Below are 12,239 nucleotides of genomic sequence, written 5' to 3'. Positions count from 1 at the left end.
TGATGAAATTTTTCTGTGATATTACACTGCCACCTGGGATCTGGGATTTGAGTTCTAAACCTTCTTCTTGCTTTTTTCTGTGTATCCAGCCTGGGTTTGGTACAACTAGAAGGAGTGTTGTTTGAGCAAAGCCTCTAGATAAAATTGACAAGGCTAATAAATTGGGAGTGCAGAATTGACTACGCTCTACATTAGTAAATTGAGCTTCAAAAAAAGAAAAAGGTTGACAACAGTATGAGTCAGTAAAAAAGCATTGAACTTCCCAAAATATATGTGTTGCATGTAGACAGGTCTTGAATGTAGACAGCATTTTCTCATGTTAAGACCAGAGTGAACAGAAATAGTACAGGTCATGCCTCCATTTCTATTTCATAACCAAGAAGACGAAATACTGCAGGGCTGCCGTATGAGAAAGAGTCAATTTCTCTTTTCCCTGCTGATCTCTGAGAAGGCAGGAGAGAACATGCAGGAGGTACACTGAAGACTGCAAAACCACGTACTTATCTCCAGCTGAAAAAAAAAGAGATGTTACATATTCATTAGCACTCCAGCTATGTGTCATCTGGTTAACAACTCACTGGTTAGGATGAATAAGATCTCAAAAAATTGAATCACTTAGTGGTTCTTAACTATTATAAACTAGCCCTAAGAACCATCAGATTTCTATGGATATTCATTATGATTTCAGATACCACAAAAAGGGCTTATTTATTCATTAAAGGAGCCTTAGTTGGATGTCTGCTTGACAACCTTTTGTGGCCAGAAAATAATAAAACAGTGAATCTTTCAAAATATTCTATAATATATGACTTTCACTAATTCAGGCCAGTTTATATCCCAGTGAAATCTAATAAGAATATTTTGCTTTATGTATGCCTAAGTGAATAATTATACAACAAAACTATGTGGCTTCTATTCCATTGTTAGAGAAAAAAGACACAATACTGTTTCCTGACCCAAGGCCTGAAATCCCCACTGTGTTCTTAGAAAGCAGTTAATATTTACAGTATTTCCTTAGAAAATTGAGACTTTTAGAAAATTAATATTTGATATATGTATATTTTAAACCATATAATACACATTAAGATAAAATATTTGACTTCTTAGAATAAAATGATCGTTAGTTATACCTTCAGTTGTTATTCAAATTTGAGTTTAGAAACTATACATGTGAAATCAGTCTGTAGAAAGCAGAGGACCTTTTTGAACTCTTTGCACAGATAAATAACCTTACAAGTCAGTCATGCATTGCCTTAATGATGAGGGTACATTCTAAAAAATGTGTCCTTAGGAGATTTTGTAGCCGACTACACAACTAGGCTATATGGTAGAGCCTATTGCTCCCAGGCTACAAACCTGTACAGCGTGTTACTGTACTTAATACTGTAGGCAGTGGTAACACAGTGGTATTTGTGTACAACATATATAAACATGGGAAAGGTACAGTGAAAATACAGTATTATAATCTTATGAGACATCGTTATGCAGCACGTGGCTATAATTATCACATAAAAAGTCACTTGAAAATCATGATCTTTTGCTGCACAGAAATCCCACGTTCGGTCACTAGTGATCACATGGATACCTTGAGAGAGATAATGAAAGTACTTAGAAAACCTTTTTTCAGATTGAAACTTTTTTTGAGGTTCAGAAAACTACAGAAATATAAAGTTAATAATAACTTTACTCTAAAACTTCCCCAGAGCCCTTACTTAACTTTAATATATGTTCTTGTTCAATATGCTTTGTTTGTAAACAAGAGACACTAATACATCAGGTGTTCAGCTTTAAAAAATCTGACTTCTAGACTTTAGCTTGTTTTTAATATATATGCAACTATTAATAACATTTCTTATCCTGTACATCAGATATTCACAGTGATGACCTTCATTCAGGTACTGCTATATGATCCCAAGCCATTAAAGATTAGAACTGTACATACTGTATAATTTAAGGCAGGTGAATAGACAAATCTTTTAGGGTGAATGTTTTGAAAACATTAATAAAACACCAAGGGTTAAAACAAGACATGATCTTTGATTAAGCTTGAATTATTGAGCAATTTTAATTAATTGCAACTTTCTCCAATACACATAAAGTCCTAAAATAATAAGGTTAATGAAAGTTTTCTTGAATTTCATGAAGGATCTTTTTCTTTTTCAGATGGGTATTATTTAATTTCCTTGGAGCATTAATAAGATACTTTTTAAGTGATAAAATAGATATAGGAGTACTTTAAAATATCCAAAGTATTATATACCTATAAAATTCCCAGCTTAATTTCTTGAATTCCTAAAGTTCTTTGGTAAGTCATTGCTTGGACCCAATTTATTTTCCCATAGAAACTGTATTCTAAATGATTATTAATACCCAGCAAACTTGTAACCATGTGACATAAATTATTTCTCTGACATTATGGTCTTTTTCCTCCACTTTCTTCTCCCCTAGCTTCTCTTCCTTTTTTTTTTCCCCCGTTTTTTTATGTTTTTCATGTACTATAGTGGAAAGGTCAAGAGTTTTCAGATCATGAGCTTAGGAGTCAGACAGTTCAGAGTTTGAATACAAGTTTTGCCACTTACTACCTGTGTGATTTGAATTTTCTCAACTTCCATGAACATTGATTTCTTTATTTTTATGTTTTAAGCATTAACTGATGAGGAAATACACACAAGACATTTACTGTGGGACAAATACATAAATGGTTCTTCTATTTCCTGTACCTCCTTCTCCCCTCCCTCCCTATTTCAGCTACCATGTAGGAGATAGATGGTGCATGTGACCATGTTTCATAGCTCTTGTCAAGCAGGCAACTCAGGATGCCCATCAGCCCTGCTTGCTGGTACTCCCACAGCCACGGAATTCATCGCAGGAAGGAAATGATTCCCCAGTTGCTACTTAACCATTCATCTACTTGGTTTTTTTTTTTTTTTTTTAGACAGAGTCTCACTCTGTTGCCTGGGCTAGAGTGCCGTGGCATCAACCTAGCTCACAGCAACCTCAAACTCCTGGGCTCAAGCAATCCTACTGCCTCAGCATCCCAAGTAGCTGGGACTACAGGCATGTGCCACCATGCCTGGCTAAATTTTTCTATATATATTTTTAGTTGTCCAGCTAATTTCTTTCTGTTTTTTTAGTAGAGATGGGGTCTCGCTGTTGCTCAGGCTGGTCTCGAACTCCTGAGCTCAAACGATCCACCCGCCTTGGCCTCCCAGAGTGCTAGGATTACAGGTGTGAGCCACTGCACCCGGCCTCATCTACTTGTTGATTCGACCTCTATTTGTGGCAGCCTACTCTTTGATAGTCACTGTGATATCTAGTAGTTCTATAGTAAGAGCTGTTGGAAATGTTTTTCTCTGAGAATAGCCCAATTATTCTGATATACTATCTCCTAATCCCAGTGTTTGTAACTAAGACAAGTCCATTTGCATTTTATTTCATTCATATTTCTTGCCCAATTGATCTCAAATATAAAAGGCACTGATTAAGCCTAGAAATCTAATGTTTTTTAAAGTTAAATTCATTGATCAAGTGCCCCCTAGTGTGAATGAGGACATAAGAAACCAAGGTCTTGATATTCATTGATCTGTTGACTTCAAATACAGTTGACTCTTTATTCAGTATAGCCCATGGTTTTGTTACTTAACAGTTAAAGACAAAATGAATAGATAAGAGTATACAGATATATTTCTACATCATGGTTGCTAAGAGATTTCCCAGCTGTTACACTTCAGGAAACTTCAAGCAGAAAGATAACGATTTCTGAGTACTTTCATTATCTTTCTCATGGTGTCCATGTGATTGCTAGACCTAACGTGGGATTTCTGTGCAGCAGGCATTACAAACATCTTGAGAGCACATGTAGTATTACTGTGAAGGCTTCACCTGGGAAGATTTTCTGTCTTTAGCTTACTGTATAAATAACTGGCTTTCCTAAAACTAAAATGTTTTAGTTGAATTGTTACGAGGGCTAGAAAATTTGTATGAAAATTATCATCCCACCCTCAAATATATTTCTAAAGTTAAATGTGAAGGCAATGATGCCTAGAGTCTGAGGAGGCCCTTTCTACACCTCGTCACACTGCTGCTCAGAAATACTGGTGATAATACCTGCCTTGGAAAATGTCACACACGGTGCTCTGCCTTTTACAAATATCATCCTACGTAATTCCAACATTTCTGTGAGATGGGGACTACGTGGCACAGGTGAGAAAACCGAGGCCCAGAAGAGTTTAACAGCTCATCCAAGGTCACACAGCTCTCGACTGAGTTTACTGATTTCTTCAGGAGTCTGCAGGGTGCTTGTGTCACCTGGAACTTCTGCAGCACTAAATATTCTTATTAAAAACAAGAAATTTGCTAACCTAGTAAAATATTAACTTGGATCTTGTTTTCATTTACATGCTCACTGTTAAAAGCATTTCTTAGTCATTGTCTTCTGTGAATTGTCTAGTCAATTTTTTTTCCCATTTAACCTCGGTTTTATGTTTGTTTGCCTCTAAATTTTGTTTATGCTGGGGTTTTTTGTTTGTTTTGTTCTCGAGACAAGGTCTTGCACTGTCACTCAGACTGGAGTGCAGTGGCACCATCATAGCTCACTGCAGCCTTGAACTCCTGGGCTCGAGCAATCCTCCCACCTCAGTCTCCGGAGTAGCTGCGACTGCAAGTGTGTGCCACCACACCCAGCTAATTTTTTTTTTTTTAGAGACGAGGTCTTGCTATGTTGCCCAGGCTGTCCTCAAACTCCTGGGCTCAAGCAATCCTCCTGTCTTGGCCTCCAAAATGCTGGGATTAAGTCATGAGCCACCATGCCTAGTCTATGCTGTTTTTTTGATAAATGAAATTTAAAATCTTTATACACTCAGTCAGTGTTTTTCTACTTAATTTTTGCCATATAATTTGGCATTTTAATCTTAGACAGTCCTTCCTTGTTAATCAATTGAGTAAAAAAAATGTTATATAAAAATTTGCAATTTTTTGGTATAATATATGAAGTTGAGGATCTATATTTTCTTTTTCTCCAAATAGCTCATAATATGTGTGTTACTTATATGTGTCACTGCAGCTGAGAATCAGGCTTTGAAGCACATAATTTTACCCTGTAAATTATCTGCTGAGCCTGTTTTGGTGTGTCCTATGTAATTTTGGTGTCATGATAAAAAAAAAATTACTTGCTCTGATAAATTTCGTTTAAATTGTTATTTTATTAAAGAAACAAAAGTTTTTATGAATATTGTATTTTTACCCTGGACAATTATTGTTTAAGGTAAACCTAAGATATATTTAATACACTTTTCCATGCACAAAAAATGCAAATGTTAATGAATTTACCTGATCCCTGTTTTCTAAGGATTTAAAGACAGCTATCATTATTTATAGAAATATTTTATTATCTTTGAGGTTTGATGCTGTATTGTAAATGTAGAAAACCATTACTCTTTTATCCTTGTTCTTTTTATTTTCAATTTAAATATTCTGTAGTTTGTTGGGTATAAGTTCTTTCAGGCTTGTCTCTCTTCACCAGAAGGCCAGTATCATTGAATTGGCACAAACAGAACCTCTATTTTTGCCTCCTGACTGCTAAAAATCAATGCAGTGGGGGAAAAATGTGCCCATTGACCTTTTAAGGATATTTGTCACTTTTGCCATTATGGAAATTAATGATTATGGCAATAAGTGTTTCCATATTTGTTAACCCACCAATTTATTCTTTTGTTTAGTAAATCTGTTGAGTGCCTACTATATGCCAGGTGCTGTTCTAGGTACTGGGATATAGCCATGAATAAGAGGAATACAGCACATGGTATAAGTTGGAACATCAAGGTAGATAAACAACTATGGTATGACGAGCAAAACATGAAGGAAATACAAAGAAATAAGCTTTTGAAAGACATGGTTGACCATTCAATTCATATCCATTTTAATAGATTAGCATTTATGCCTTCCAAGGATGTAAGATTTCTTAAATTATCTGTCACTATTTATAAATAATAAAATACGACAATAAAGATAGAATTTCTTTTCTATAGAATGACAGTGAAACATTAATTATGAAAAGTGCTTGTTGGTTTTGGAAATTTTTTCACATCTCAGTGATCATACAAATGAGATAGAGAAATAATTTGCTACTTATTTAGAATATCAGAGTACCAATCAAACCTGCACATGAGCTAAAATGTAATTAATAAATTGAAGTTATATGTAGCTATCTGCATATATTGGTTTGGTTTAAATTTTGCAAAAGTATTTTTTCTGAGAGTGAAAACAATATCTATAACATGTGACTTGATTTGGTTAGGAAAAATGTAATATACCAAGATCTAAATTGTTTATTTTCATTGTTTTCTCCTCCTGGTATCTTTTCCACCTGTGTTGTAGATAATGTCAGTGTTAAGGCCAGTATTAGTATATGGTTAAGAGCCCCGACTTCAGAAACAGACTGTGTCTCCCCGCGACCATATACTAACCATCGCAAGTTGTTTAAACACTCCGTACCTCAGTTTTATCATCTGTAAAATAGCAAGGTTTTGTGAGGATTAGAGCTTTAATATATGTGAAATGCTTAAACAATGCCGGGAACTTAGTAAGCAGTATCTAAGTGCTGCTGCTGCAGCTGCAGAGGCAGTGGTGGCGTGGCAGATGCTGCTACTGCTCTTCCTCCTTCTTGGTATTCTAGTGTTAGTATTACTTTGATTATAATTGAAAAGATCCTCCAAGAGTTACCAGAAAATCCTTTGGTGATTTTGTCTATTGAATCTCATTGCAGTTATGCCTAAAAGGTACCGCAGAATAGAAGTCTGATGTATAAATATTCCTAATGCTGCAGAGAAATCTACTATTGACTCCCTGCTCAGTTTTTTTTAAAAATTATTATTTGTACAAATTTATGTGCAATTTTGTTACATGCATATTTTGCATAGTGGTCAAATCAGGGCTTTTAGGGTATCCATCACCTGAATAACATACATTGTAGCCATTAACTAATTTCTCATACCCACCCCCCCTCACCTCCTCACACTTCTGAGTCTCCATTGCCTATCATTCCACTGTATACATCAAAGCGTACACATTTTTTAGTGCCCACTTATGAGTGAAAACATGCATTATTAGACCTTCTGTGCCTGGCTTGTTTCACTTAAGATAATGACCTTCAGTGCATACGTGTTGCTGCAAAAGACATGATTTCATTCTTTTTTATAGCTGAGTAGTATTGCATTGTGTAAATATACCATATTTTCTTTATCCATTCATCCACTGATGAACACTGAGGTTGATTCCATGTCTTGGCTATTGTTCATAGTGCTACAGTAGACATGGGAGTGCAGATATCTCTTCAATATGCTGATTTCCTTTGTTTTGGATAGATACCCAGCAGTGAGATTGCAGAATCATGTGGTAGTTCTACTTTTAGTTTTTTGAGGAACTTCCATACTGTTCTGCATAGTAGCTGTACTAATTTGCATTTCTACCAACAGTTTATGAGGGTTCCCCTTTCTCCACATCCTCACCTAGTATTCATTGCTGACTGTCTTTTGGATAAAAGCCATTTTACCTGGGGTGAGATGATCTCATTGTAGTTTTGATTTGCATTTCTCTGATGACTAATGATGTTGAGCATTTGTATGTCTCCTTTTGAGAAATGTCTATTCAGATCTTTTGCCCATTTTTAAATCAGATTATTTGTATTTTTGCTATACAGTTGAGTTCCTTGTATTTTCTGGTTATTAATCCCTTGTCAGATGGGTAGTTTGCAAATATTTTCTCCCATTCTGTGGGTTGTCTCTTCACTTTGTTGATTGTTTTCTTTGCTGTGCACAAGCTTTTTGGCTTGATGTGATCCTTTTTGTTCATTTTTGCTTTGTTTGCTTGTGCTTTTGAGGTTTTACTCAAGAAATCATTGCCCAGACCAATGTCTTAGAGGGTTTCCTCAATGTTTTATTATAGCAGTTTCATACTTCTGGGTCTTACATTTAAGATTCTAATCCATTTTTATTTGATTTTGATATAGGGTAAGAGACAGGGGTCTAGTTTCATTCTTTTGTATGTGGATATACAGTTTTCCCAGGACCATTTATTGAAGAGACTGTCCTTTCCCCAATGAATGTTCTTGGCACCTTTGTTGAAAACGAGCTGATGGCAAATGTCTGGATTTATTTCTGGGTTCTCTATTCTGTTCCACTGGTCATGGTCTGTTTTTATGCTAGTACTATGCTGTTTTGGTTACTATCGCTTTGTAATATAATTTGAAATCAGGTAACGCAGCTTTGTTCTTTTTGCTCAGGACAGTTTTGTAAGTCAATATACGTTTTAGAATTTTTTTTTTTCTGTTTCTGTGGAGAATATAATTGCTATTTTGGTAGGAATTGCATTGAATCTGTAGATTGCTTGCTTCAGGTAGTATGGACATTTTAAGAGTACTGATTCTTCCAATTCATGAAAATGGAATATCTTTGCATTTTTTTGTGTCCTCTTCAATTTCTTTCATTAATGTTTTATAGTTTTCATTGCAGAGATCTTTCACTTCTTTAAGTTTATTCCTAGTTATTTAATTTTATTTGTAGCTATTGTAAATGAGATTACTTTCTTGGTTTCTTTTTCACCTTGTTTGCTGTTGGAATATAGAAATGCTATTGATTTTTGTATGTTGATTTTGTATCCTGCAACTTTCCTGAATTTATCATTTCTAATAGTTCTTTGGTGAACTCCTTAGGTTTTTCTCAATATAAGATCATTTCATCTGCAAACAAGGATAATTCAACTTCTTCCTTTCTAATTTGGATGCCCTTTATTTCTCTCTCTTGTCTAATTGCTCTGGCTAGCACTTCTAGTACCATGTTGAATAGAAGTGGTGAAAAGTGGGCATCATTGTCTTGTTACAGATCTTAAAGGAAAGGCTTTCAGGTTTTCCTTGTTCAGTATGATACCAGCTGTGAGTTTGTTCTGTTCCTTTTTGAGTCAGTTTTGGTAGTTTGTGTCTTTGTAGGAACTTGTCTGTTTCATCTAGGTTATCTAATTTTTTGACATACATTTGTTGATACCATTTTCTTATAATCCTTAAAGTCAGTAGTAATGTTCCTACTTTCATTCTTGATTTAGTAATTTGAATCTTGTCTCTTCTTGGTCAGTCTAGCTAAAGTTTTGTTAACTTTATTGAGCTTTTCAAGAACCTACTTTTGATTTCCTTGATCTTCTCTATTATTTTTCTATACTCTGTTTCATTAATTTCCACTCAACTCTTTATCGTGTCTTTATGCTTGCTTTTAATTTAGTGTGCTCTTTTTCATCCACTGCCTTAAGGTAGAAGGATAGTTTATTGATTTGAGATTTTTCTTGTGTTGAATAAAGGCATGTATAGCTATAAATTTTTCTTTGAGCATTGCTTTACCCACATCCCATAAATTTTGTATGTTGTATTTTCATTTTTATTCATCTCATCAGAAAGTACATTAGGAAGTATTTTCTAATTTCCCTTTTGATTTCTTATTTCATCCCTTGTTTATTAAGTAGTATATTATCTAATTTTTACGTATGGGTGAATTTATAAGATTTCTTTCTGTTATGATTTCTAATTTCATTCCATTGTGGTCAGAGAATATACTTTTTATTATTTCAATCCTTTTGTATTTATTGAGGCTTATTTTATGGCCTAGTATGTGGTGTATTCTGGAGGATGTTCCCTGTGCACTGAGAAAAATGTATATTCTGCTCTTATTGAGAGGACTGTTTTATAAATGTCTTTTTGTTCTAGTTGGTTTATAGCATAATGCAAATGCATTTTTGGTAATGTCACCTCCTTTCTTTTTTTTTCAGCTGATGAATTGATCAGTCCCAAAGACATTGATCCTGTCCAGCGCTATGTCCCACTGCAGAATCAGCGTAATGTGAGCATGAGGTTTTCCAATCAGGTAAAATGATATTGTATTTCTTCATTTGGAGTCATCCAAGGACATTTAAAGCTTAATTGAAGAGGAAATTTTTATTCTGAATGGGGTTTTGTTGCTCCTTCTGAGGGAAGGGCTTCTCCCTCTTCTGGTTAGTTAAGAATTGCTTGTGGTGAAGATTTGCTTGTTAATGAGGAAGGTAGGAGTCAGATGTGTCTAACAAAGTGTCTTCCAGGTAAACATTTTCATCTTGAGAATGGTGTCAAGTGTCTTTGAGAAGATGCAAGGCATATGGGTAGCAGGAGGACAGATGAGATGACACTGTCATTGAAGGGAGTGGGATTCTATGAAAGACTCCGTGCTTGATGTCTCTGTTGTGCTGTGTCTTCGTGACAGGACTGAGTGACTGACAGAGTTGCTCTTAGCACTTGGTGAGATGTTGGAGGAAGGAATAGTTTTTAAATTTTTACATCTAGTAGCTATGGATTCAGACTGTGTTGTGTCAACAAAGTAAGTGTTTGTAGGATCAGCAAGATTGATATTGACTTGAGCAAACCCTCAAGTATTAAATGATACCAGTAATGAGGACTGTTAAAATGAAAATGTTGTGGATTTGGAAACTGCCTGAGGAGAAAGGGAATGAACCTGAGTGTGTGCCTGGGATTCCAAGCAGTTAGCATGCATTTAATAGGAATGGCATCAGGACTTACAGAATATATGTTCATAAATTGAAATACTGCTTTTATTTAAAAAAAAAAAATACAAGTACATATCACACACACACACACATACCCCCACCCCCCACACACCAATAAATGCTTATTTTAATGAAAGAAAGAGAGAGCCAACAGCTTCATTGGGTTCTGTCATATATTTCTCTTACTCTTTTTATTGGTCTGGAACAAAACATGTAATTACTCTGAGTGACTTATAGGTGAGAAGCTGTTTGAGAGACTTGTGAATGTTCAGGTTTTCTCAAAAACATAAAATCCCTGGGTTAATATGTAATGGAAATTTCTCACTGCCTTTTAGCTCCTATAAGTTGGGGATATGGCCTTTATCTTTGTCATCACTCGTGTTAGTGCAGTGCAAGTATACAATCTGTGCAAATCTGAAATATGCAATTTTACTTGAAGAAATGGTAAAATAGGGAATACATCTAACTTCACATTACCCAGTGCTATGACTTTGAGCCATTTTAAGACTAATATGTATCATTTAAATAATACTTCACATGTGTGACCCACTTGTCTAGGATGATGAAACCTCAGAATCTTTTCTTAGAAAATAAATTAATGGGTCACAGATTTGAGGTGTGGGGCAGGAGCCAAAAAAATGAAAGCATTTTATAGGCACATGGCTAACAACATCAACAATTTAAATAGTTATTTCATGCTTGACACATATAAGGAAGGCTGTGTGTTATGTGTGGTTGACATACAATGTGCTACTTGTAACTCTCTCTCACCTGCTCAAGAAAGCTGATCAGCGGATAAATTAGTGAGAGTGAATTTTAAAGAGAATACATTCTACAGGTATTTTTAATATCAAAGTTATTTTTTAATATTGCTACTAAGTTATCTGAGGCATGCCTCCCAGATGGAGCCACATCCTAGCTAAGAGACATGCTCTAGGGCAAGGACTGGAGCTCTTCTCCTGACGCTGTGTGGCAGATGACATCTGGGCAGTATTCTGTGCAGTTCCTGAGAGGGAGGGGATGAGGCGGGTTTGCAGCGAAAACTGCTGGGAGCTCACATACCCCACCCCTCTGGCAGCTTGGTTGTGGTAGTATGTAAAACGATAAGATGATGAGGTTCCCTTGCCATTTACTCAACCATTTGAAGTGTTAGGAAAGACCTAATAGGCATGCCATGTCTTTCACTGGGGCTGGGTGAAGTGGACTGATGAAATGGAGGCATCAGACATATTCCCAGATATACAGTCCTCTGCTTGAAATGTTGGTGTTAGTGACCACTTGGTCATGATTGATGAGGTCATCTTTTGTGACTAACTGACCTGTGGGGATTGACTGGGTGCTATAAACCTTGCCAAATGTTGGGAAAGTAAATATGGATTAGTAAAGTCCTAACAGTTCCTGCAAAGGAAAGAAATCCTTGCCCTTGAAGGAAGGTATGTCAGGGGTCCCCATGACCACCCTGAGCCTCAAAAATTCACCAGAGGACTCACAGGACTCAGAAACTGTTATACTTAGGATTTATTATAGTGAAAGGATACAGAAAAAAAAAAAAATCAGCAAAGGGAAAAGGCACATGGGGCATGTCTTTAGAAAAGTTGGCCCAAGCTTCCAAGTGTCCTCTTCCAGTGGAGTCACATGAGATGTACTTAATTACCCCAGCAAGG

The 12,239-nt window shown here is 35.8% G+C and overlaps 1 protein-coding gene across 1 annotated transcript in view; it reads left to right on the top strand.

Moving 5' to 3' along the window:
• PHKB (phosphorylase kinase regulatory subunit beta) overlaps positions 1–12,239 on the top strand; it is a 208,904-nt gene that overhangs the window by 109,038 nt on the left and 87,627 nt on the right. Inside the window, exon 14 of the mRNA XM_069497809.1 lies at positions 9,808–9,902. Within this exon, the coding sequence (XP_069353910.1) occupies positions 9,808–9,902 (95 nt within the window). The remainder of the gene's footprint in view (positions 1–9,807; positions 9,903–12,239) is intronic.

Source organism: Eulemur rufifrons, chromosome 23 (assembly GCF_041146395.1).
Source record: "Eulemur rufifrons isolate Redbay chromosome 23, OSU_ERuf_1, whole genome shotgun sequence".
In the NCBI taxonomy this organism is placed as follows: domain Eukaryota; kingdom Metazoa; phylum Chordata; class Mammalia; order Primates; family Lemuridae; genus Eulemur; species Eulemur rufifrons.
This window is presented reverse-complemented; position numbering and strand designations above follow the sequence as displayed.